The sequence below is a fragment of the Mytilus trossulus genome, chromosome 4 (genome assembly GCF_036588685.1).
Source record: "Mytilus trossulus isolate FHL-02 chromosome 4, PNRI_Mtr1.1.1.hap1, whole genome shotgun sequence".
NCBI classification, from domain to species: Eukaryota; Metazoa; Mollusca; class Bivalvia; order Mytilida; family Mytilidae; genus Mytilus; species Mytilus trossulus.
In genome coordinates, this window is record NC_086376.1 from 38,163,288 (window position 1) to 38,189,438 (window position 26,151).

The following is a 26,151-nucleotide window of genomic DNA, read 5'->3' on the forward strand; positions in this document are numbered from 1 at the left end:
GGAAAAAGCAATGGGGATATTACACCTATATAGGTATTGAATTTGTTGTTTTAATTGCAATATTTCTAAAAAGTTGTCAAGTGCACTTGTGCATCAGTCTGCTCCAAACGTTTTCTGTCTGAATTTTCTGACAGTTTGTCATGTTTCAATGTCCATATATATCCAGTTTTTTTACTGCCTGGTCTCTGTGACTTATTATTGTATTTTGATAATTGAAAAGATCAATAAAAATGAATTTACTGTTTGGGTAAAAACCAGGGCTTCCAAAAATTTTCTGAGCCAGCCGGACATTTTATAACTGAACTGAATTTTAATCCCTAAGACTAAGTCACAAAAGGCAATTATGGTAATCAGATGGCCATCCAAATGATTGACATTAGATTAAAAACAATATTAAACTTTACTTTGTCTTTGATATGAATTTGATGTTCTGACTTAAACTGTTAAAATTGGCATTGCATCATTCAAAGTGTGCACATCAGCTTGCTCATATCTGCATTAGACCCTTTATTTGTGCAAAATGACATTGTCTAGAACTTTATTTTTCGTTTTTAAAGTCACATTTTTCAAAACCGGATGTTGACTTGACAATGGTAAAACATGGACCATAAACGGATACGTAAAATCTGTGTACGTTTTTCCTCTGAGTTCAGTATTTTTGTGATTTTACTTTTTACATAGCAGGACTGAGCGAAGAAGCTCTTTCCACGTTATTTCTACAACAAAATACCTGAAATAAACGTTAGGTACAGGTATCAATGATAGTTTTAGAATTTTGAAGAAATGTAGGATGCATAATTGAATTTCCCACCTGTGCACATGCGCACACGTGTTCTTGTTCATACAACGTAGTTCTGACGATTTTTCATGTAAAACCTTTTTAAATGTTTCATCAAATCAAGTTTATAAATGTATTTATTATAAATTTGATCTTTTGGACTAAATCAATTAGATACAAACTGCTGAAATGTACAAAAGTAATTGTGAATGGACCGATTAATTTATATGATGTCCGGTACTGAAATTAGTTTACCTGTCACCTGAACAGGTAGTTTTCGGCTGTCAAACATTTAATTAGCCTTGATTAAAATTAGAAAGTATTGAAGTAAGGGTTGTTTTGATAGTAATTAATCATCATGTCACTTTTATGACTGGAAATGTATGGCTGTGAAAGGCAAAATGTTGGGTCAAAAAGAACGTGAATTAAAATGACCGAAAAAGCCTTGAAAACTAAAAAGTAGATGACCGTTTCATGCTTTTCCCAGTCGGTCTTTTACCGGACATTATACAAATGACCGGAATATATGACCGTTTAGGAAGCCCTGGGTAAAACATTAAACTCTGAACATTGAAGTATGTTCAAGGGGCTTTCAACGGTATCATGACTGTCAAAGTATGCAATCTGAACAAAAAGCACAATTATGAGGAACATTTAATTTTTACCATAAATATCTAACATCACAAAACAAAAGGGTAAATTAAAAAACATAGATAACACAATATAGTTATTGTAGCCTTTTTGTATACAAATGATACTATATTTGTATGATTTTAAAATCTCTCTTTGATTTACTTGTAGTCTCCTTATGCTCAGTTATTGGCAGCCACAACTTTGACAAAGCTTGTCTCACGTCCAAATTTAACTTTGCCTTTAGAACAAAGAATTGATATACGTAAGTAAAATATTCTGAATATAATTTTCTCATAAATTAACCCTGAATGGAGAAATCTTTGGAAGACATTAACAGACTTGAAGGAAAATCCATAAATCAAATTTACACTTTGAAAAGTTTTCATTTGGTGAACAAAATGCAATTATTGATTTAGTTTAAAAATTCACCTGTTGAAGATTGTCTTTGAGGTTTAATTCTGATATTGTATTAAATCTTTTGATAGTAAATTTAAGGTGAGGCTTCATTTCTTAAAACGTAGTAGACACATTTATACATTTTTTGTCTACTAAACAAAGTCTGGCAGCATCATTGTAATAAGAAGAATGCAACAAGACTACATGTATGACCTCATCTCATATTACCTTATGAAATATTATTTTAAGACATTTTCCAGTCCTTGTTCAATTTATAAGTAAATTTAGCAAAAAATGTGTCACCTTATTGTAATATTGTATTTATTACAAAAATAAATTGGATATTTATTAGACATTTAATTGGAAACATGTTTTTTTTTGAAAAAGGATTATATCAACACTCTTTATATTTTCAGGGAATTACATATTAAATTACTTGGCTACAAGACCAAAACTTGTTCATTATGTTCTACAGGCCTTAGTACAGGTATGTTAAGAGAAATTTTCACATGATAATTAGTTTCAATAATTTCTCAAATTTTGGCATATTCTGAATTTCTATATAAAAAAAAGATGTGATATGATTGTCATTGAGACAATTATATACTAGAGACCAAATGATGAAGATGCAAGCAACTGATCTACACAAGGCCCTGACACTATACACAATTCAAACAAAAAACCTACAGCCTAATTTATTCACAAAGCTTGTATTTTCTTGATAGAGGGTTACTGCTCACAAGGAAGCTATTAAACCAAGAGTTCCAAATGGTGAAGTTGAAATCATCCCTTCGTAAATTTTACGGACGCCATCACCAGTTGGTTGACCGTTATGGAATAACCGTTTCACAAATTATATCGGATATGTTCCTTATGTCGTAACTACAATCCCCTTCCCTTTTATGAATTTGACCTACTGAATTAGACTTTTTACCTGATTTGTAATCACATAAGCAACACGACGGGTGCCGCATGTGGAGCAGGATCTGCTTACCCTTCCGGAGCATCTGAGATCACCCCTCGTTTTTGGTGGGGTTCGTGTTGTTTATTCTTTAGTTTTCTATGTTGTGTCATGTGTACTATTGTTTTTCTGTTGTCTTTTTCATTTTTAGCCATGGCGTTGTCAATTAGTTTTAGATTTACAAGTTTGACTGTCCCTTTGGTATCTTTGGTCCCTCTTTTGTAATATGTAAAACAGGTTTGTGATAACTCAATCCTTAAGTTACCTTAACAGAGGTCTAACAGCACAACAAATAAAAACTTAAATATGCTGAAAAAAGTACGACTTATCAGAAGTCACAAGGCATATATATAAATAACAAATACAAAAGTAAATAAGATCAATCTTGTATGTGAAGGCAATTTTAGTATTTATTAAAAAAAAAAGCAGTTATCTCAGGTGTTCAATTCATTGTTGTTTAACATTGTATACCTTTAGAATCAACACACAATTCAAAACATTACTTGATACATAAGTATTAGTGAAAGATCGTATGTTAACAATATAAACAATTACAGTAACTTTTGATTTATGTTGTTTTCATGATGTTTCTTTTCAGTTATTTGCCAGAATAACCAAACTTGGTTGGTTTGATGTACAAGATGAAGGTTTTGTCTTCCGTAATGTTGTGTCTGATGTTACAAAGTTTATTCAGGTAATAATCTTGAGCGAAGTTTAGTGTATAATCAATCTTAAGTCATTTTTGTCTGCCGTCTGAAATAGTTATATTAACCTTTTCATAGAAAAAAAATAAATTCAATTAAATAATAAAGCAGTCAGTTAAGTATCCAATTATTACTATCTCATGAAGCCTAACCTATACACAAGTAAAATTAAGATGCACATGAGATATCAATATCAAATAAAACAGTCTACTTATCAAGAAAAATGTAGCACAAAAATGAATTCCATCATTAGAGTAAGTCATACACTAACATTAAAAAGATTGTGTAAAATGCTACATTAATCCCCATCATTTGAAACTATGTAATACACTCAATGAATCATCATGGTTTGACGCTTTGCAAAGAACTACCTGAACCAATGTAATCACCATGGATTGAAACTATTTGAAATACTACTTGAATCACCAGGATTTAAAACTCTAAAATACTACATGATTCCATTTGATTTGAAACTATCTTTTAATAGGCTGTCGAAATACTACATTATGCACAATGATTTGAATCTAAATTTCTTTAAAATACTGTCAAAGTACTATAATGAATCACCACAATTTGAAACAGTAAAACACTACCTGAATCACCAACATGTTTTGAGGTTGAAATAAATCACCATGTCTGGAGCCTGCCAAATACAACATTAATCACCATGATTTGAGTCTTTAAAATACCACTAATCACTCATTGAGGCCTTTAAATGTGACATGAATCACCATGATTTAATACTTTAATACTTTAATACTACATGAATCACTGATGTAGGCTGTCGAATATTACATGAATCACCATGATTTGATACCATAATTACTTCATGAATCTTCATGATTAAATACCATAAAATACTACTTTTCGCCAAGATTTGAGGTCATAAAATACTACATTAATCACCATGATTTGATACCATAAAATACTACATGATTCACCATGACTGAAACTGTAAAATACTACATGATTCACCATGATTTGATACCATAAAGTACTACATAAATCACCATAATTTGATACCATAAAGTACTACATGAATCACTGATGTAGGCTGTCAAATACTACATGAATCACCATGATTTGAGAACATAATTACTTAATGAATCTTCATGATTAAATACCATAAAATACTACTTTGATCACCATGATGTGAGACCGTAAAATACTACATAAATCACCATGATTTGGAACTAAAATGCTACATGTATCACTGATTTGAAATTTTGTGAAATAATTTATGCATCATTATGATTTTCTACAGGCTATTACTAGCATTTGAACATGCAATATTATACATGTATAATTATAAATTATAATTAAATTTCAGAGTGGATCAACCCAGCATGTGATGATAGGTGTACAACTGCTGTCTCAGCTTGTCTGTGAAATGAATCAGCTTAGTGAGGTATATTTTTTTTTATAAAGGATCAAATATGTAAGAGGGTTTTATGAGCTAGTTACACCTAGAAAAAAATAGCCAATAAAGCAGCATTTTGCATTGCAATCAACTATTCCTGCCACATCAAATGTCTGGTTAATAAAAAAAAACTCTGCAGTCAGAAAATTTGCTACTCCAAGATATTGTACCATTTTGCAAGTCTGACCTCAGCCTCATTGACATGTGTTATTGATACTGTAAACCAACTAATTTTTGCGAGCGATTTATTTTCGTGACTTTTGTGAGAAGAAAAATAAGTGAATATAAATCGTCGCCAAAAATTTAAAACCTGGATCTTTCCTTGTCTAACTACATAAAGTTAATTTGAAAATCGCGAAATTAAATAGCCGCGAATTGGGATAGAAAAGGCTAAACGCGCAAATAAAGTATCGGCAAAAATAAGTTGGTTTACAGTAAATTAAAGGTTATGTAATCTTCATCGTCAATTCTGTCCAAAGGTTAATGCAAGACATTTTATTCTAAGCACTCATGTCTAGCTCCAGTGTCCATACAAAAATTGAATCTTCATAATCTTTACATTTTCAATTTGTGTATTAACAATGTGTTTTCGGGATCCAGCTTCAGTTAAATGTGATGTAAGCAAAACAGATATATTGATACAATTTGGATTTTGATGTCTATTTCATTATTTTCGCTTAATATGCTCTTCATTTACGGTGGATTCATTATTATTTGTTGGATACCAATTTTCATGGATTTCGTGGGTACAGCAGAACCACAAAATTAAATTTTAACGAATACAAACTTTAATATAGGCTTGTATACAGACTTCGCCAAAACCACAAAATTACATATCAAGATTTTCTTAATCCACGAAAACTGGTACCCACAAAAATAAATGAATCCACAGTAGTTGTTTTGGATTCAGGCTATATTAGTTGTGTTGTCAACAAATATGTAGACACAATTATTGACATTAATTATTTAATAGCATTAAAAAATATTTTACAGGCTGAGGCAAGTAGGTCAATCAACAAGCACAGAAAGATAGCTTCATCATTTCGAGATACACAGCTATTTGAAATCTTTCAACTGTCGTGCTCACTTCTTCGTACTGCTGTTGGAAATCTTAAAAGTATGAACTTTACGGATGATAGTCAGGTTAGTAGAAATTATTTAGATGAGTTGTTTCTCTTTTACTGTTCTGTACATGTGAATGCTTATGATGTAACTTCCAATTTTGTTTATATTGTTCAAACATAAGAATTTCTGATTAGGTGCGTTTTTAAAGAAGTATTGCTTGACTTACTATTTTGAAAATAGACCATTAAGGCCACACCAATTTGATTCCTTGTTCGACAGACCCGCCCGCACCTATTTTTTTCAAAACAGATTTTTTTTTTTTTCTTATATTCCCGCTTCCCGCATCCGTAAATGTAATCATGTCCATTTCCTGCACTGTTTTTATTTTTGTAAATATTCTAAAAAGATATCAACTGTTACATCTGTTTTTAAAATCACAGTCTAACCTGTATATAACGATTTTAAACATAAAAGCACCCCACCACACTGTGTAAATATCTGTGAGAATATTTGTTTTAGCATGAAACCTATTTATCCAAAGCGCGAGTGCTCCGATATAAATTTAGAACAGCGGAAATACCTTTAAGAACAAAAAAATGGTTCTTTCCCCCTTACTTATATTCCCTATCAACAAATGTTCGTTGTTAGAATAAAGTACAAAGAAATTCTGAAGGATTTGCCTTCAACTGCAATTATTTTGTATGCTGGCGAAACAAAACTATCCATTGCCGCTGCATGTTTATGCACCTGTCCTAATTGATTCAGGGGCCTGTTCAGCATCGTTTGTTGATGTTGTTCATTGGTATTTGCCCATTCGGATATATATGTATTAGATCGTTGGTTTTCCTGTTCGAATTGTGTATGCTAATAATTTTGGGGTCCTTTTTAGCTTGCTGTTTGGTCTGTATCAAAGCCCTGTGTAAAAGGCCGTACTTTGACATGTGTTTGCTATTATCAGGTTGAGAACAACCCACTCTCAGACAAGGGGTCATTGACTCATTTTACCGATGTAGAAAAAAGAAAATAGAAATACCAACATGACCAAGGATTTGTTTAGTTCTTATATACAAATTGAAAACCTTTGAAAACTTAGAATTTTGTACTCAAAAAGAGGAGAGTTGCATCATATTTTAAACAACTTTTTCTTAAAGAGGGGTCCGCTTATTTTGAATTATTATTAAACTGTTTAAGTAAATGTGTTAACATGGCTAAAGTCCAGGAATATTACAAAAATTCTTGGACACGTTTTGACCATTTAATACCAGATAGATATATAGTTCTTTGAGAAAATATGAGCCCTTTTGTACAAACAAATTTATTATAACTTATATTGATCCCTCATAATTTAAAACATGTAAAAGGGATAAATTTATAACATTAAGGGTTGCCCCCAAACTGAATATGACTTGGATGGAGAATTGTCTCATTGTCATACATAGACCAGATTTAATTAATTCTTGTTGAATAGGGAAACAATACTTCAGAAATTAAAGAAATGTCAAAGTACAAGTGATAAATCAAGTTTTAATATTGTCAAAACCTACTATTTTATGTTTACAAAAAAAAACTATAATTGCTCGCCTCTACTTTTCAAGCTTCGCCTCAAAAATTAGCAAATTAAATATTTTTTATTAAAATTATCAAATCGCTCGCTCGACCCAAATTTTGGAGTCCAAAAATCTGTAGAATAAGAAATTAAATTGGTGTGGCCTAAATATAAAATGACAAAAAAAGATTAATCATGTATATAGAGTATGCTTTTTTTTTTTTTTGAAATTATCTGTAAGGTAACAAGTTGTTGGAGGATTTTCTTAAGTTATTTATTATATTGTATGATTCTTTTTTCTAGCATGGTTTAATATCAAGTGCATTAAGATTAGCCCACAACTGTCTAACATTTGATTTTATTGGTACATCCAATGATGAATCTTCAGATGAGCTGTGTACAGTACAAATACCAACTAGCTGGAGAACAGGTAGGTAACAGATAGTTATTTTGAGTAGAAAAATACAAATAAAAAATGATTTGGTACAAATTGGAGCTTATTAGATATTGGAAGATGTTATTATCCCAATTAATTCACCAAAAACCTAAATCTGTATAATTCCAATTCTCAGTGATATTTTCCAGACCTCATCACTACTTAAAAAAATAAAATGTGTTTATAACTGCAAAATAAATGCATTAAACATTGACCCTTTGGCGCTCACAAGTTCTGTGACTAAATATGAATGATCCGTTTTGTTTATATTTCAGCTTAATTAGCAATCAACGTTTAATTCTATTCATATTACTCAGTTAGTATATATCTTTTTTTACCAAAGTCAAAACAAATATAGGCATACAACATATAAACTACACAAGTATACATAGATAGCAGAAGGTAATGTGTTAAACATATTACATCATGTTAGATCTTAATTTTTGTGCACGAAATATAAATTTACCCAAATTACATAATTCTTTAAGATTATTAGAACTCATTAATTGTATATATTTATACATAGAAGGTTTATGTCTGCATGCAGTTATTCTATAGGTCTTTTATTATGAATTTACCTTCTTTGTATCTTTCAGTATTCCTAAGCCTGTCAACATTTTACCCCTTATTAGTTATTGTATGTTTTCTATTTCAGCATTTCTAGACCTGTCAACATTAACCTTGTTTTATGAGCTGTATTCTGGTTTACCTGCAACTCTCTCATCAATGGTTTGTATATATAAACTGATTGTTCAAAGTTAATGTTCATTGTAAGGAATTTCCTCAGTTGTCTCATATTATTTTCCTAGACGGTGGTAGTAGGTCAGGTCCGGTCAAAGCAATGAATTGAAAATTGGTAATTGTTGCTTCTCTGCTAGACATGCAGCATTAAGGTTTAAAGAACTGACAACCTAAAATGTCAGCTCAGCTTGACTGTCAAGTCCAAAACAAGGTTCATTATGTTATCTTATCAACATGTTCTCATCTAAAAACACATGTAATAAATTTCTATTAACACATACCCATCCATCTTTAAAATTTGTCAAAGCAAGACACGTTGTCAATTCTTTTAAGAACATCATTGAAGTGAAAATTTTGGAATTTAACCCTGTATATTTATAAATAGATTTTGCTCGATAAAATATTTTGTAAAATGTATTAACCCTGCAAAGATTTTAAAATTTATATGCCTAATTAATGGATGTCCTTTTTATCAAGATAAAAATGAATGAATTGTGTAATAAATGTCTAAAATAAATTCCACATTATTGCACACAACAGTAAAGATATTCAGATTATTTTCTTACCTTATTTCAGTCATTATCATGTATAGTACAAATAGCATCAGTAAGGAGATCATTATTCAATGGAACAGAAAGATCACAGTTTTTAAATCAAATTGTTGTTGGTGTGAGGAATATATTAGAAAACCCACAGGTAATTTAAAATATTTCATATGGGACTTATCTTCCCTTAGGGCTATTCCAGAAAAAATGTATGGGGGTGTTGGACGGCAGTTGATCTTTTTTTGCATTGGTGATGGGGGGAGGAGGAATTGAAATTGTGTGGGTAGTTGTTCTCTTACATAACTTAATTAGATGGGTGGTTGTACCTAAAGAGAAGAAAATCTCTTTTTCAGTTGATAGAACCTTTAAATATCAATAGAAAACGTGTTTTATTTGTGTTTACTTTTTGCACATGTTAAATCCGTTGGATAATGCCCGAGCGTTTCGAATGGAACTATATATGCATATCGGTGCTCCTAAAAGGGAGAGAGATACGAAGTGTCAGAGTAGTGACTGGTTTCCAGAATTTCTTTTTCAACTGTTCTCCCTGAAATGACATGTTCGGTTACCAGATTGTTTACCTCATGGAAACAGCATGGCAGATGTTATCGCTGTTTGTTCCTGGCTACAATCCAATGGATTAGGGAAATTTGAGGACTTTTATTCTCAAATGAAAGAGATTTCATCAGTGTTGAGAATTTGATTGGGGTCAGCTCTGATGAAATAAGGGCATACATTAGGAAAAGGGAAGATAAAAAGGAGGATTCAGTGAAAAAGACTCAAATTAAGAAAGCATTCTCACATCGTTTGTCAGGAAAGCTGACAGTTATAGAACTTAAAAAAGTACTTGAAAAACATTTAGAGGTTACTCAAACACTGTTTTAAATAATAATTGCAATATGATAGTTTTATATACAGATATATAGTTTAGGGGGGATTAGAGGGGTCCTGATCCCGAAACCCAGGGCTTAAAAACACGAAATCCAGCGGTCCCGAATTTAAATAAAGTAAATCCCGACGTCCCGAAATTTGAAAACAAGAATTCCCGGATCCCGACAGGGTCAATCCCAAAATCCCGAGCTTAAAAACACTCGATCCCGGAGTCCCGATAAAGGTCCTATCCCCTCTCATAGTTGTTTATTTTCATCAATAAATCTGCAATAAAAATGATTTTTAATGCCAAGAGTATCAGGACAAAATATAAAATGTTAAGCTTGAAATAAAATTGAGAGTGGAAATGGGGAATGTATCAAAGAGACAACAACCCGACCATAGAAAAAATAACAGCAGAAGGTCACCAACAGGTCTTTAATGTAATGAGAAAATCCCACACCCGGAGGCGTCCTTCAGCTGGCCCCTAAACAAATATATACTAGTTCAGTGATAATGAATGCCATACTAATATCCAAATTGTACACAAGAAACTAAAATTAAAATAATACAAGACTAACAAAGACCAGAGGCTCCTGACTTGGGACAGGTGCAAAAAACCTAGTCACCAATAATTTATATTAAATATCTGATATTGTCAAAAGTGCAAAAAACTTAAGAATTTGAAAACTTATTTAATAACATATATACTGTCATCAATATAGCCACTTTCTGGTATCAAAATGCATATAATTTTGGTTGCTAATTTGTGAACGTGAAAAAGCTAGCTTTTATTTTTTAAAAGTATATGGGTAGTGGGGTCAAACTGAAAATGAATTGTATGGGTAGTTGTCCCATGATGAAATGTAATTTAGTGGGTGATGGGTATAAAAATAAAGTGCCTTCCAACCCCCCCATACATTTTTTTCTGGAATAGCCCTTATATAATATATTGGGCATGAAATTTGATTTGGAAAACAGAAATATAGACTTTGATTAGGTTTACTCCAGTGTTGAAAAGAAAATATGGATACTGTGAATTCAGAAATTAGTACAAGCATTATTAATTGTGATTTAGATATGACCAACTAAAATTTGAGATGAATTGCTGTGGGTAATTGGATTTTGGGGAAAATATCAGAATACATGTTTAGTTATTGAGATAATCACACAGTCAAATTATTCCTATTAATAAAAACCTATTCTCTGAATTGTTGATACATTACAGTCTAGAATTAAAAAAAAATGACTTGCAAACAATATGAATCTGACACATATATTTGAGCTAGAATGGATAAAAAAATGAAGTGACTTCATCAGTATAAGGCCTTGATGAAAATAATCAGTTTTCTTCAGTTATTATATAAAGTTTAAACATATCTTAAATCCCATCTAGTTTAATGTTTGTTAGTCTAGAATGTCAGAAAAAACCCACATGTTTTTGGAATAAGAATAGTCTAGGATATGTTGCATATGTAAGTGACAGATTTAGACAATATTCAAATTTATTGGGTGGAAGTATACATTAGTAAGTAGATTATCAAGACATCAACTGGACAAATATTAATTCTATGTTTGAACATTTTCAGGGTTTATCAGATCCTAGTAATTACCATGAATTCTGTCGTCTGTTAGCAAGACTGAAATCAAATTACCAGCTAGGAGAACTTGTCAAAGTGGAAAACTACTCTGATACCATCAAACGCATTGCAGAATTTACAGTTACCAGTTTACAGGTAAGTAAGAGACATGATAATTCTTTTAGTACAATTGTTACATGCAAATTGTATATCTTAGGAATTTAAAGGAGTAGGTCCAGTAAGGACTCATTTTGGCCTCAAATTTCAGTTTCATCTGACGAAAGATTTTGACTTCTTTTTAAACACTTAAGTGTCTATTTCACTTGATTAAATTAGTATATGTGAAAGATTTTAACTGATTTAGTCATTAAAAACGATCTGATCCAAGCTCAAATATGAAAAATCTCTCAAATATGCCAAAAAACGTCACTTTTCAGATGGTTTTTGTCAAAAATGAAAGTGGCCGCATACGTGTTAATCCACAACCTTTATATATGTTATTTATTATCATAAAATACAACTTACATTTCAATATTAAGGATGAACACAAGTGCGGCCACTTTGGTTTTACACGGAAACCGTCTAAATTTAACTAAAGTGATAGAATTTTGAAGAATTCAGTAATTTAGCATGACTTAATGGTGCTACAACCCGATATATGTGCATTGTATTGTCAAAAACAGCCCATATTTATGTAGCAGAAGCATTCAACTGTCCAATTAATAACTAAAAGTTTGCATTTTAACAATTTTGTAAAACTGTTATATTTTGGGCCCAAAAAGGGGTCTTACCGGACCTACTCCTTTGTGCAAGGAAGCCTCAACTAATCATCTGGTTTAAGGTTCTAGTCATCCAAGGTTATGTGTTCCATCCAGATGTCTTTCCATCTTTGATTGTCAACTTAAAGTTTCAAATTGAATACTTTTTTTTATATTCAAATTCATCTGCAAAAATTCTGCATGGAGAGAGTTAAAAATGGAAAATACTAGACAGTCAAAAACCAGTCCATAAAAAAACTGTTGGTTGACAAGCAATAACTAAATTCTATTAGTCAGGTTGTTAGAATCACAAACTGGTATAAATGTAAGCTTGGTTTTTGGTGTGATAGTATGAAGTTTTTATTTGTTTTTAAAATTTAAAACTTTTATTTTCAGCAAATGTGGCAGTTTGCCCCAAACAGTGTTCATTACCTTTTAAGTTTGTGGCAGAGGATGGTGGCATCTGTTCCATATGTGAAAGCCACAGAACCTCACATGTTAGAAACCTACACTCCAGAAGTGATGAAGGCTTATGTCATGTCTCGTCTGGAGTCAGTTACTGTCGTAGTCAAGTAGGTTTTATACTGTCATGACTGTCATATTTATAAATGTTGGAAGTACACTTTTTATTCTGCACTGAAAACTTTTAAATCACCAACTCTAACTGTAAATATAAGCTTGTAACATTTCTAAATATAGCTAATTATAGATAATTCTAGCGGGTGAAATGCATATCTACTGGTTACTTATTCCATGCAAAAGATAGAAATAAAATTTTGTCAAAAATGAACTTTTGAAAATTAATTTTATATCGTGTATTTCTAACATCATTTAGGATTAATATACGATAGATCTGTTTAGAAAATATCAGAAACAATTGCAGTTGTTGTAAAATGGCAGAATTCAGTTGAATCTTAGATAATTACCTATCAACTTAATTGAATGTTTAGATTTGGAAGATTCATATCTTTTCGATTGGTCCTAAACTAAGGAAAGGAAATTATATTAAACAACAATTGATTTCAATATTGTCAACCTGCTCTTTTTTACACCCCCCCCCCCCCCCAAAAAAAACCCAACCAAACAAACAACAAAAAACAAAACAGGAATAATATGGAAACAAGGGCTGTCTTTCCCCTCAGAGCTATTCAGCTCTTTGATTAACTTCATTTGGGATTAATATACGATAGATCTGTCTAGAAAATATCAGAAACAGCTTTTCAACATGTATTTTAAGAGATGTCTGGTGACAAGCATCTTAAAAGAATATGTATGGGGAAATGTATTAAATGACTAGCAATATGTATCCTTCTAAAAATATGTGGTGGGGGCATTTTGAAAGCACAATTTTCACACAAATCACACGCCATAATTATTTCCACCTTTTTTTCAGGGATGGTTTAGATGACCCTTTAGATGATTCTGGAATGATTACACAACAACTAGACCAAGTAAGTTATATTTATGTCTTAACATATATATTTCATAAGATCAGTAATCACTTATTCACCTGCAGTTTACTGGTTTACTATAGCTACTCAATAATGGCAAGGTTCACTTTATATCTTCTTGTGTTGAAAGGGGATTTAATATGTAGGCTATAAAGTCTGCAATTTCTCATACATAAGGTTAACTTCAAAGTCTTGCATATAACTTTCAGATATCCAGTATAGGTCGATGTGAATATGACAAAACATGTGCCCTGTTAGTACAGCTATTTGATGAAGCCGCTCAGAGATACCAGGAATTAGTGTCAGCAGGGTCACCAGGGGCTGAACTAACCATACAAGAAGGTATGTATCATGGGGGTATAAAAGCAATAAAGCGCTGCATAAAAACATTAAAATCAATTGATATGAAAAAAGGCTAAACTAAAATTTGAACACCTAAATAAAATCTTTGCAAGCAACTGTTAGTGGCATATCATGGAAAACTATAAAAACCAACTTTTTTTATCCATGTTGTGATTGATTGATTGATATCAGTTGCTTGAAATGATCAAATTAATACTTATTAATTAACATTTCAATTTGAGTGTCTATTCATGTTCTTCTGATTGTTTAAAATTTATGCCTTGGAATTATCCTTTTGATATTTATTTTTAGGTCGTCTATCTTGGTTGGTGTATATAATTGGTGCTGTGATAGGAGGAAGGGTGTCTTTTGCCAGTACAGATGAACATGATGCTATGGATGGGGAGTTAGCATGCAGGTGTATATCAATTTATAGTGATGGAATACTATTCAGTGACCTTCTGTTGTTGTTTTTTCTATGGTCAGGTTGTTGTCTCCTTGACACATTCCCTATTTCCATTCTCAATTTCATCCAAACCTTTCTAGACATGTATAAAAATTAGAATTAAATGGATTTATGCAAATGAATGTTTTTAATTAACTGAACACTATGTTATTACTATATTTGTTCCCAAGCCATGTTGCAATGAAAAAAATAGAATATATGTAATAAAAATTGAGAATGTAAATGGGGAATTCTTCAAAGAGTCAACAACCCATTCAGAGAGCAGAAAACATTGCAAGGCTACCAAGTGTTATTTTCACTCTTTTTTCCTAGAGTTCTTTAATTTGAAGGATGAAGTGTTTGGTGGTATGTAAGGTTAATTTGGCTTTTGGCTACAATGTAGCAATTTGATTGACATGAACTCGTTATCAGGATTTATATCCTGAGACAAAATTAGATATTTTGATATTTATTCCTAGATATCATTCTTTAAATCTTTTTCAGCTTCATCCATCAAACAAACATGCAACTTATGTTTTTATACAATGGTCTATTTATTCAATTATTTAAATGGCATATAATGTTAGGTTAACCCTTTTAATTGGATCAATAATTGCTTTATATGTGTGTATCATTATGATAATTGTATACTTTCTTTTTAGGGTTTTACAATTGATGAATCTAACAGACACAAGAATAGCTCAGGGAGGTTGTGAAAAACTAGATCTCGCAATACTTAGTTTCTTCGAACAATTTAGAAAAATTTATGTGGGTGATCAAGTGCATAAAATGTCCAAGGTAAGTGGTAACTATGACGACCAAACATGTTTTGGTTATTTGTTCTTATGGAGAGGTCAAGAATAGTTTTTGAAAAATTTGGGGTTAATTTCTGCATGTATTTCAAAATACAATTACTAAATAATCCACACCAACCTGCTGATCATCAGAATTTAGTAAAATATTGACCAATTCTGCTGCAGCACATATTTATATGGTTTTATCAGGTCTTGCTCACAGTATTAAATATTACAAGTTAGTCAAGTTACTCTCAACTATTTTTACTAAGTTTATGTATTTAGTTCATTTTTGTATTGAAAATAATTTAATGCACTCATTTGAAAAAAAAGTCTGGAGCCTGTAATTCAGTGGTTGTCGTTTGTTTATGTGTAACATATTTGTTTTTCGTTCATGTTTTTACATAAATAAGGCCATATTACATTGTCTTATCGGGGCCTTTTATAGCTGACAATATGAGGTATGGGCTTTGCTCATTGTTGAAGGCCGTACCGTGACCTTTTGTGGATAGTTGTCTCATTGGCAATCATACCACATCTTCTTTTTTATATTTATTGATAGTACTTGGTGTAACATAATCATTATTTTTTAGGTTGAGGCATTTGTTTCATGTATACTTATTGATACAACTTCTTATTTTCAGGTTTATAGGAAACTATCAGAAGTTTTAGGACTAAGTGATGAATCTATGGTATTAAGTGTTTTTATAGGCAAAATGTAAGTAACAGATCTGTCAATTAGGTTGCAGACATAATTTGTCAAAGAAAAAAATCATAGCTAGTTTTTATACTATCGCAATTTCTTTTGGTTTCGCATAATGCTATGATGTCATTGTCTGCGTTGCCAGCTGTGTTGTCTTCCAAAAACACATTTGGTTTCCAGACAATAACTTTGGTTTAAGTTGATGGATCTCTATGAAATATATTTGTAAGATCTTTGACCACGTTTATTTTGTGTCAGAAACCTGTATTATGTGAAAAATTTGATCACAATCCAAATTCAGACAGTATCAAGCTAGAATATTGTTTTCAAATTTGCCCCAACTGTTCAGTGTTCGACCTCTAAGGTTGTATCAGGCTGCGCTCAGAGAAGCATTTTATTTCTTCATTTCAATTAGAACTATCACAACTATCACATGTTGATAAGATAATTATCTTTCTTACTTAATAAAAATCCTGAAAAAAATGTGTACATTTTACTATGTACATAGCTGTTAAAGGTTCAGACATTAAATGATAGTAGGAAATTGTTAACATGAAGAGAATCGTCTCATTCAAAATTCCCTTAATATAAAGAATCACTACCAAATTTTGCAGAAATAAGAATTAATATATATATTATTTATTTAATTGCAGAATTACTAATCTAAAATACTGGGCCAGGAGTGAGCAGATCATATCAAAAACACTGCAGCTACTTAGTGATCTCTCCGTAGGATACAGTAGTGTTAGAAAACTTGTGAAATTAGAAGCCGTCCAATTCATGTTAAATAATCATACTGTAAGTTCTATTCATGTCAGATGTTACATGTTAGAGATTCAGTTTAGTTTATGTAAGGCAGTTACAATTTAAGTCATATTCTAAATTACTTTTGTATTATTACAAAAATGACCAGTGACCTTTATTTAAAAAAAAAAGATGTTAGTGTAAATGTAGTCTTTAAAGGGAGATAACTTCCATCTGTATTTATTTTGCTTTTATATTTAGTTAGTGCGTCTATGTGAACTCTGAATAAACGCAATGAGATAACTGCATTTAGAAATGACTGTAATATTTTTTTCTGTCTATATGAAGTTACCTCAAAATTTGTCTATACAAAGTAACAAAAAAAAAATGTCATGAGCTAATACTGTGGATTCATTATTATTTATGGGATACCAATTTTCGTGGTTTTCGTGGGTACAGGTGAACCTTGAATTAATATGTTCAACGAATTACAAATTTGCTATAGGCTTTGTACACAGAAATCAGCAAACCTAGAATTCAAATATCCACGAAAATGTAGGTTTTTCTCAATCCACGAAAATTGATACCCACCAAAATAAATTAATCCACAGCAGATATAAAACTTCCAGCCAATCAGAATATGTGTAACATCCAAGTTAAAACTTGAAAATGATATAAAATTGGAAGTGTTTGATGATCACATAAAACTAACTAGAAAACTATCTATTGATCCTTCTTCACTGCAATCTGTGACTTGTCAATAAGTGAATTTATAAAAAGAGCTATAAAAAGAATTACAAAAATATTCACTCAGTTTGACTTGCAATTTTCTTTTATTTTTTATAACATGCATGCATCTTGACTTTATATTTAGATAGTCTTGTTATTTAATAAATATTTTTTTTCTTTATTTCAGAGTGAACATTTTCCATTCCTTGGTATAAACACAACCAGCACAACCATGGCAGACATGAGATGTCGAACAACTTTTTATACTGCTCTTGGCAGGTTGTTACTTGTTGATCTCGGTGAAGATGAAGACAAATTTGACCAGTTTATGATGCCGTTAACAGGTAAAGCTAAATAATTTAAAATATTGTAAATGTTTTTACATTAGAATGAGAAAAGCATCAGGCTTTGTTACTTTTCAGAAAAAAAACATTGATGTATATAGTCAGGGATTAGTCTAATATCACAACAAAGAAAGCGTGAACTTAAAAAAAAAGAAAAATAGCACTTTAAAAAATATAGATTTACATGAACATTTGTAAACACAGCCAGTTACTATTATAATATAAAAAAGGAATATATTTCTGTGGATGGATTATATTGCTGTAAGGCCATAGTAAATAATAGGTTTGTTTGCCCAAACGCTACCTTCCCAGAAAAAAGCTGCCTTCTCAAATTCTTTTATTGCCCTGATTTGAAGTTTTTTTTAATCAAATAGGCATGAAGACTTATAAACATCTGATACCTTAATTTCTTTTCTTTTTTTTTTTAAAGAAAATGCCTACCTACCTACCCACTGTCTCAACCTTTGGGTAGGGTTTGGGCAAACCAAAATATTTTCAAGTGTGGCCTAAGGTGAAAAGGATCTACATGTAGCTCACTGACAAATTATGTATCAAGAACAACAATAGATGCAGCATTCCTTTGAATTGTTTACTTCACCTTGACAGATTGTAACCCCATGTTTATACAATACGTCTCTTTTTTCTTATTAGTTAGTTTCTATTCTGTTCACAGCTGCTTTTGAAGCTGTAGGAAACATGATGTCTGATGTCAATATACAACTCAAGTCAGAAGAAGCAAAGGTATTTACTCTTTTATGAAATATTATTTTCTTAATTAGTTCACCAAGATTTGGGAATACAACTTTTCAAAGAGAATTCTGTGAACAAGAATATTCTTTTGAAATTTATGTTACAGTCCTTAAAAGGTGTTCATAGCTGTTTTGTTTCAAAGGAAAAAAAAAAAAAAATTCATATGTTGTATTGTACAGAGCGAACAATTTTAAATTATTTTCAGATTGTATTTTCATGGTACACTAATTTCCTCATTAATATACAATTATCTCCTGACATAGAATCCTGGTAGATAGTATTTTTAAAGTACCAATTTTTTCCTACAAATCAGAACATCCCATCAATAATACAATCTAGCATAAAGCATCACATTCCAACAATATAACTTCAACATTACAATGATGATACAAGTTCATAGGGAGAACACTGTCTAACAGTCATGTTTCAGACAGTAAAAGGAAATTGGCAACAGTCTCCATTGACTATCCTAGTAGTTTTAGATTTTTTTACAAGATTGTAAAAGGTATTCTGTTTTTCCTGGTTTAAAAAGAAATAATTTTCTTGTACATTCTAATTTATAATTGTATAAATCAGGATATTAAATCTATTAACTTACACATTTTATTTCTTTTACAGAGATCACTAGTAGGCTTAGCCAGAGATTTAAGGGGATTAGCCTTTGCTTTTAACACAAAGACTAGTTTTATGATGCTGTTTGACTGGATGTATCCTTTTGAAAGCTGAATGAATATATTTTATCTCTAAAGGAAATAATATAAATACAACCAACATCCAAAGCTGTCTGGTGTTCAATTTTGTAACAGTTATTTGGGTCATGGATGCAAATGGATGCTTGCATTGTCAAATAAAACAATCTTTTGTTGATCCTCTAGGACACTACATCACACTGAACAAATTGTAGTGGAATTAGCTTCTGTATATAATAAGGCAAAATGATAAATTATATAAAATTTGATGAAAATGATTGTAAATTTGGTCTTTTGTGAATGATTGACTCATTGGTGATAATACCACATTTTCTTATTTTGATTAGGTTTGACAAAGTCTTTATTCTTTTGTAGCAAATGTTATGATTGTGGGTAAACATACTATACATGCTTACATATAGGACTAAATTTATATGGTAAAAAGAATAACGACTATGGTTTAAAAGGAAACATATTATAAGTTATATGGTTCGCTACTAAACCCCTACAGATCCATAGAGGGTTAATAAAATTCATAGGGGGTGAGGCTGGAGGGGGTCAGTAGTTAAACGTATAAATAATTTATCGCAAGCTGTACTTTTTCTGCTGCGTTTTGTTGAAAAAATAAACAATGAAACACAACAACATCAATAGATGATGTCACCATTAACGCGTCATGAACCCCCTATGAAATTTACCAGCCCCCTATGGTCTCATAGGGGGTCACCAAGTGACGGTGTTAAACCAATCACAACGTGATAATTTACCCGCAGTTTGATAATAAAAAAAGAAAAGGAAAGGTATTTGGTATTATTATATGATGATTGCATTATATAAATGTTTTCTTAACTGACTGTCCAGATATCCAGCCTATACTCCTGTATTACATAGAGCCATAGAACTTTGGTATCCACAGCCATGTGTTACAACACCTATATTAAAACTTGTCACAGAGTTAGCTCAAAGCAGGTAAAGATTATTTAACAAAATAATGTTGTGCCTCTGGTTACTAATACATATGTTATTGTTGTTGTCACTCAATATTCATTTTTAAAGTAGGAAATGTGATCTGACAGAGCAATGAACGCAATTGCCAAAAAAGCAAAAAATTGAAACTTTCAAAATTATGTAAATTTTATTGAAAAATGATTTGGATCTGTTCAATTTAGTCATACCTTATACCAGTAGCATCTTTTGTATAAGACATCTTGTAATGAATCTCTTTGTATATGACTTTTTTCAAATGATTGCAATTTTGGCAGTTTAACATTTAATGCAAGAAGATTGAATAATATTTGTAAAGTAAAAGATTATAATTATTTACAATGTATGATTATAGACCAGATTTGTTTTTACAAAATCTGTGACCATAAATTATTGTTTCAAACTCTCAAATATGAGTAATGACATCCTAAAGAACTTATGCTGTTTTACAGGTCACAAAGATTAATGTTTGATGTCTCATCACCAAATGGTTACTTATTGTTTAGAGAAGTTAGTAAAATGATTGTCAGTTATGGTAGGTTAAAATTGGTTAACATAGTGGTAGTTATATCTGGTTAAGGTAGAGCCAAACAACACCAAAAAAAATATTTTGACGGACCCTTTTACAAAAAATAAATAAAACTTGAACCACATACTATATCGAAAAAAATTCAATAGATATATATCAGTTTGACAGACACAAATTTGTTATCATTGGGAAGCTTTATATTTCCGTAACAATAGAACATGATTAAAAAGTTGAGCTGATTTGTAGAGTTATCTCCTTGTAGAGGTATATACCACCTAAAAGTTAGTAAAAATATTTGTTTTCATGTCAGGTTAAAGCTTATGACTTGTAAAATATCAACATTTGTGTCGCATATATGCAAATATACTGTCAGATGTGTAAAAAATAAGTAGATTGCCATGATTGCCAATGAGACTACGCTCTTCCAGAGACCAAATAATGTAGCAGTTTATAACAGATATATGTAACAATAAGACCTTCAACAATGAGAAAAACCATACTGCATAAAAAGCAATAAATGCCTAGAAAAATGATAAATGTACAACAATTTAAAAAAGAAAACTAAATTGATCCAATTAATGCACAAAACAATGAATGATAAATAAATATGATATACAGCAACAAACGGCAATCCCTGAATTACTGTCTTCTGACTTGGCACAGGCAAATACATAAGGCAGCTTAAAAAAATTGCTAGCTCCCAACCCTTCAAATTTTGATATTTACACATGCAATTATCAATTTGATTGAAAGGTGCAGTCTGATCAAGTTATTATCATCAAAATATCTTTAATCAGAAGTAGACATAATTTTCGTTGAAATTTTTTTCTGTAGAATACTTGCAAAGACTTTTTGAGCATTTTAGTTTCTAAATTAATTTATCGATTCAGAAATACATATTACAATTAACAAATAATAAACATGTTTTTTTTCCCTCAGGTTCCAGAGTTCTTTCCTTAGGTGATGTTCCAAAGGACCAGATTTATTCAATGAAGTATCCTTCAGTTTAAATTATCATAAGTTGGTATAGTGAGAAAGAACAGAGACAAATCTCTTAAAGATTTAAAAGAACTATAAGTGAAAATAATAGACAAAATTAATTTGATCCTCTCAGACAAGCTAGTTTATATGATAGTTGTACATAAATGAATACAAAACAGTACAAAAACTCAATTTCAAGAAAGGGAAGTCCATTAAGAACTCACAAAATCAAAGGCTATTAATCAACACAACAATCAAAAACTAAAACATATTCTGACTTGTTTACACAGACATTTCCCAAGAAAACTGGGTTCAGCCTGATTTTATAGCTAGCTAAACCTCCCACTCGTATGACTGTTTATTGTTCCATTATTTTGATAAAATTGGGTGAGTAACCCACCCAAACAAACCTTTGATAAATAAGAATATAATTACTGACAAAAGAAAACTATTCAATGTTGGTATATCAGGATTAACCTTTTCCCTTACAAGATAATAGTTTAATACTGTAGCTAGAATTTAGTTTTAAAAATTAGAAGGTTTATACACAAATTTATTATCTTCATGGGTTTGTACTTTTATGAAATGATCCTTAACAGTAATCAGATTAAAAGGAATATCTATATGTTTTTCAATGTTAAAGGCAGCTTTATGTGGAAATTATGTGAATTTTGGTGTGTTCAGATTGTATGGAGACGATGCATTAGATGATGTTTTAAATATGTTTGTTAAATTATTGTTATCTGTATCTCAACGAGATTTAATGGTGAGTATGTCACTTGTGTTAATGTATTAAAGCAAATGTAATCTATTCTTGAAAGAAAGGGTAGTTAGTAAGCATAGTGGATTAAACAAGAAAGTGATAAGTTTGCAAAAATTTCATTGACTTCATTTAAAGATATATTTACAGAGATAGATATAATGCCTGCAAGGTTGGGCATTATTTCATATCAGTAAACTTTTAGAATTAGTCCTTTAAGGGGAGATAATAAAAAATATGCTTTGTTTATAATTTTTTTTATAATTTCATTTACTTTTAATGGCAGATAATTATTATATAGAAATGTTTTAACTTAGTTATGTTATATTTATATGTTTATTAATAAACAAGATTTTATTTTACAGGATTACCCTAAACTAAGTCAGAATTATTATGGTTTATTAGAATGTTTAGCCAATGACCATATGTCCTTCATTAGTAACTTAGAACCTCAGGTTTTTCTGTATATATTGTCCACGATATCAGAAGGATTAACTGCATTAGGTAAGTACTTCTTACATAAAAGTTAATAAACGAGTTTCAGTTTATAGTTGTTTAATCATGATATGTAAGCATATAAATTGGTTTGAAAATTGTTCAAGTAATTCAGAACTATTTACTTGTGTATTGTTGGTATTTTCCACAAATATTATATTTTATCAACAATACGCTTTGGATGTTTGTTTAGGTCCGTTTAAGTCATATTGCTCCTAAACTGTTTCTGGCTTACAAATATTTTGCTTTAAGTGTTCCTGATGAAGGTAAACACAGAGAAGAGCTTATGAAATTTATACTGTTTTCATTTCTTTGCATGTACAAATTCATTAGCCTTTTGTTTTGAAGAAGTGTTTGTCAATATTATTTCATTTCATCTTGTTTGTATAATACTTTCAGATATCATGGTGTGTACAATTTTTATTTTGCAGTAGTAATTATACCCCACGCAACGGGTTGCGGAGGGTATAATGTTGTTGACCTGTCCGTCCGTCAGTCCTGTTTCTTGTCATCGCAAACTCCTCTCAACAGAATTTCACGAAACCTTTTCAGATAATAAGGACATACTATGTAGTTGTGCATATCGACAGGAAATTGGGATTCAATTTTTTTTCTAGGAGTTACGCCCCTTTGAACTTGTTTACTTTAATGTACTACTCCAGTGACAATATGAAGACGTGGGGTATGTGAGCATGCTCACAAAGGTTCTTTAATTTGTTAAATATTTTCCAGATACCATGGTATGTACAATTTTCAGGTTGCAGTAGTAATTTGTTAAATATTTTCCAGATACCATGGTATGTACAGGTTGCTGTGCCACATTAGATACAGTCATCACTTATTTATTTAGAAGACTGACGAGTAAGAAGAAGAAAAGTTCCCCTGGAGCAGTCAGTGATAGTGAAGCATTCCTTAGAATTTTAGAACTACATCCAGACATTCTCCAACAGGTTTGACTTAATCATAACTTTACTGGTAAAGTTAATCCCAGAAAATGGAAAAGTAATATGCTAGCTGAATAACAACACAGGAATTTTAGTATCTAGCTGTCTTGACTTAAAAGAAGCTTCTAAGAAAAACTGCCTCATTTGAATATCTTCTTACTCATATTTTTGAAAATGAGCAACAGCCTTCTCAAAAATTTTATTGACGCTTTAAAAGTACCTTGTTTTTAATGTACATGAAATATATTTTTGGATTATCTGTTGCTCATATTTCATAGTTTGACAAGACGTAAGTTGATTACTTTTGGTCAAAGATGTGAAGCTTTACATGTATATGACATCAGAAATGATATCACTGCCCTAAAATTACCAGACTTTATTATAGTAATTTATAAAAACAATTTTGATAATTTTGGAAAGTGTTAAGAATTTTACTGTTGATCTTTTAAAATATGGGCAGGAATTCGCTAATGCTCCTTTAGTGTGACATTGTAAGAAAAAAATAAAAATCATTATAAGCTTCTAAATTTTTTACAAATTATTGCTACAAATGGTGTCCTTCTATTTGTAACCAAAAAAATCATTTTTAAACTTGCGTCAGTTTGGAACCAAAGCAAATAATGAATTTGGAGCATGTAACATGGACACTTTTTCCAAATTGAGATTAATGATTCCTTAACTTATTCAACATTCAATATCATATATATTGATCACAAAACATTGTCTATCATCAAAACTCTAAAATGTATATTTTCATTTCTTTCAGAAATTTTGTGAAAACAAGTTTCTTCTACTTTTCTGTCAATGTTACATGCAATGTTTAAGAGATAAAATACAGTAAGAATCATTTTCTTTCTGAACATGCAAAGGCTCTTTTTCATTGTGTTACCCTCACATTAAAAAATTGTATTAATATTTTTGCAATTATCTCATTTCTGTCATAAAATAGTGACTTAAATGTTGCATGTAACGTGGACACAAAAAATATGAATAATGAACCATGCCAGAATTGACCTTAAAAGATATAAAAAGCCTCCAAACAACCATCTGAATGTAAATTAAACAATAATACTGCCACATTTCTCATATATGATATTATTTAAATAGTGGTTAATACCAAAACCATTCACCTAAATTTCAGACAGCAGACATATTTTTTAACTATACCAGAAGTTATGCTTGTTCATGGTGGTACACTATGGAAGGCTAAATTAAAAGATATTCAAATGTCAAAATAACCAGAAAAATAAAATTAAGACCAAAGATAGATCAATTGATGAAGGAGTCATCCAAAATTTCCACAACATGAAACATTTGTATATCAGTAAGTAAGCAACCGTTTTTTTTATGCACAGGGATGAGATTGATAAGAAGACAACCACACAACCATCAGCATCCACAAGTTTCTCACTCAATAACTAATACTGACAAAGTAAGGGTACAAAATGATTACATGTATCCCTCATTCATGTGACACAGTTACACTTAAAACTAATAGTATAAAAAACCAAGACAAAACATGGACAAATCTACAAGAGGTTGATACAGCTGCATTTATTGAGAATCTTATTTTCAATCGTTTACATAACTTCTATAAAGAACAATTTGGGTTTCATCTTTGAGGTTGTTGTCTGATAGACATATTACCCCATATCTCGTTTTATTTCTGCTGGTTAATCTTACATTTATGATAACTTTTTAAGGTTTAAACAATAATTTTATTTCAAACATTCAAAACAAGTTTCTTGTTTCTTGTTTTCTGTCTCCAACATCTTCAACTATCTATCTGAAAAAAGAAAAAAACAAAACAACAATTAATCTACCCTCAAACAGAACCAAAATCCATGCATAGATTATAAAATTTACAATAATATAGAAACTCTCAAATATCTTGTTTCGATTTTTCAATGCCATTTCATCTTGAAAACTTGTTACCTAAACTACAGGAAGCCACAATTTAAAGGGCCCCATAATGACCAGTGTAAAACAATCCAGAAGAGAAAACCAACACCCACTAGACCATAGTCCTGTTTT

The 26,151-nt window shown here is 30.9% G+C and overlaps 1 protein-coding gene across 1 annotated transcript in view; it reads left to right on the forward strand.

Annotated features, from left to right (window-relative positions):
- Positions 1–26,151, forward strand: part of LOC134715259 (exportin-7-like) — a 40,096-nt gene that overhangs the window by 4,359 nt on the left and 9,586 nt on the right. Inside the window, exons 3-27 of the mRNA XM_063577321.1 lie at positions 1,580–1,673; positions 2,224–2,294; positions 3,367–3,462; positions 4,803–4,880; positions 5,886–6,035; positions 7,807–7,933; positions 8,595–8,668; positions 9,257–9,376; positions 11,685–11,831; positions 12,830–13,005; positions 13,827–13,884; positions 14,094–14,226; positions 14,539–14,644; positions 15,334–15,469; positions 16,110–16,183; positions 16,822–16,966; positions 17,829–17,985; positions 18,659–18,726; positions 19,354–19,442; positions 20,286–20,393; positions 20,861–20,943; positions 21,877–21,931; positions 22,525–22,684; positions 23,044–23,182; positions 23,963–24,123. Coding sequence (XP_063433391.1) covers positions 1,580–1,673; positions 2,224–2,294; positions 3,367–3,462; positions 4,803–4,880; positions 5,886–6,035; positions 7,807–7,933; positions 8,595–8,668; positions 9,257–9,376; positions 11,685–11,831; positions 12,830–13,005; positions 13,827–13,884; positions 14,094–14,226; positions 14,539–14,644; positions 15,334–15,469; positions 16,110–16,183; positions 16,822–16,966; positions 17,829–17,985; positions 18,659–18,726; positions 19,354–19,442; positions 20,286–20,393; positions 20,861–20,943; positions 21,877–21,931; positions 22,525–22,684; positions 23,044–23,182; positions 23,963–24,123 — 2,805 coding nt within the window. The remainder of the gene's footprint in view (positions 1–1,579; positions 1,674–2,223; positions 2,295–3,366; positions 3,463–4,802; positions 4,881–5,885; positions 6,036–7,806; positions 7,934–8,594; positions 8,669–9,256; positions 9,377–11,684; positions 11,832–12,829; positions 13,006–13,826; positions 13,885–14,093; positions 14,227–14,538; positions 14,645–15,333; positions 15,470–16,109; positions 16,184–16,821; positions 16,967–17,828; positions 17,986–18,658; positions 18,727–19,353; positions 19,443–20,285; positions 20,394–20,860; positions 20,944–21,876; positions 21,932–22,524; positions 22,685–23,043; positions 23,183–23,962; positions 24,124–26,151) is intronic.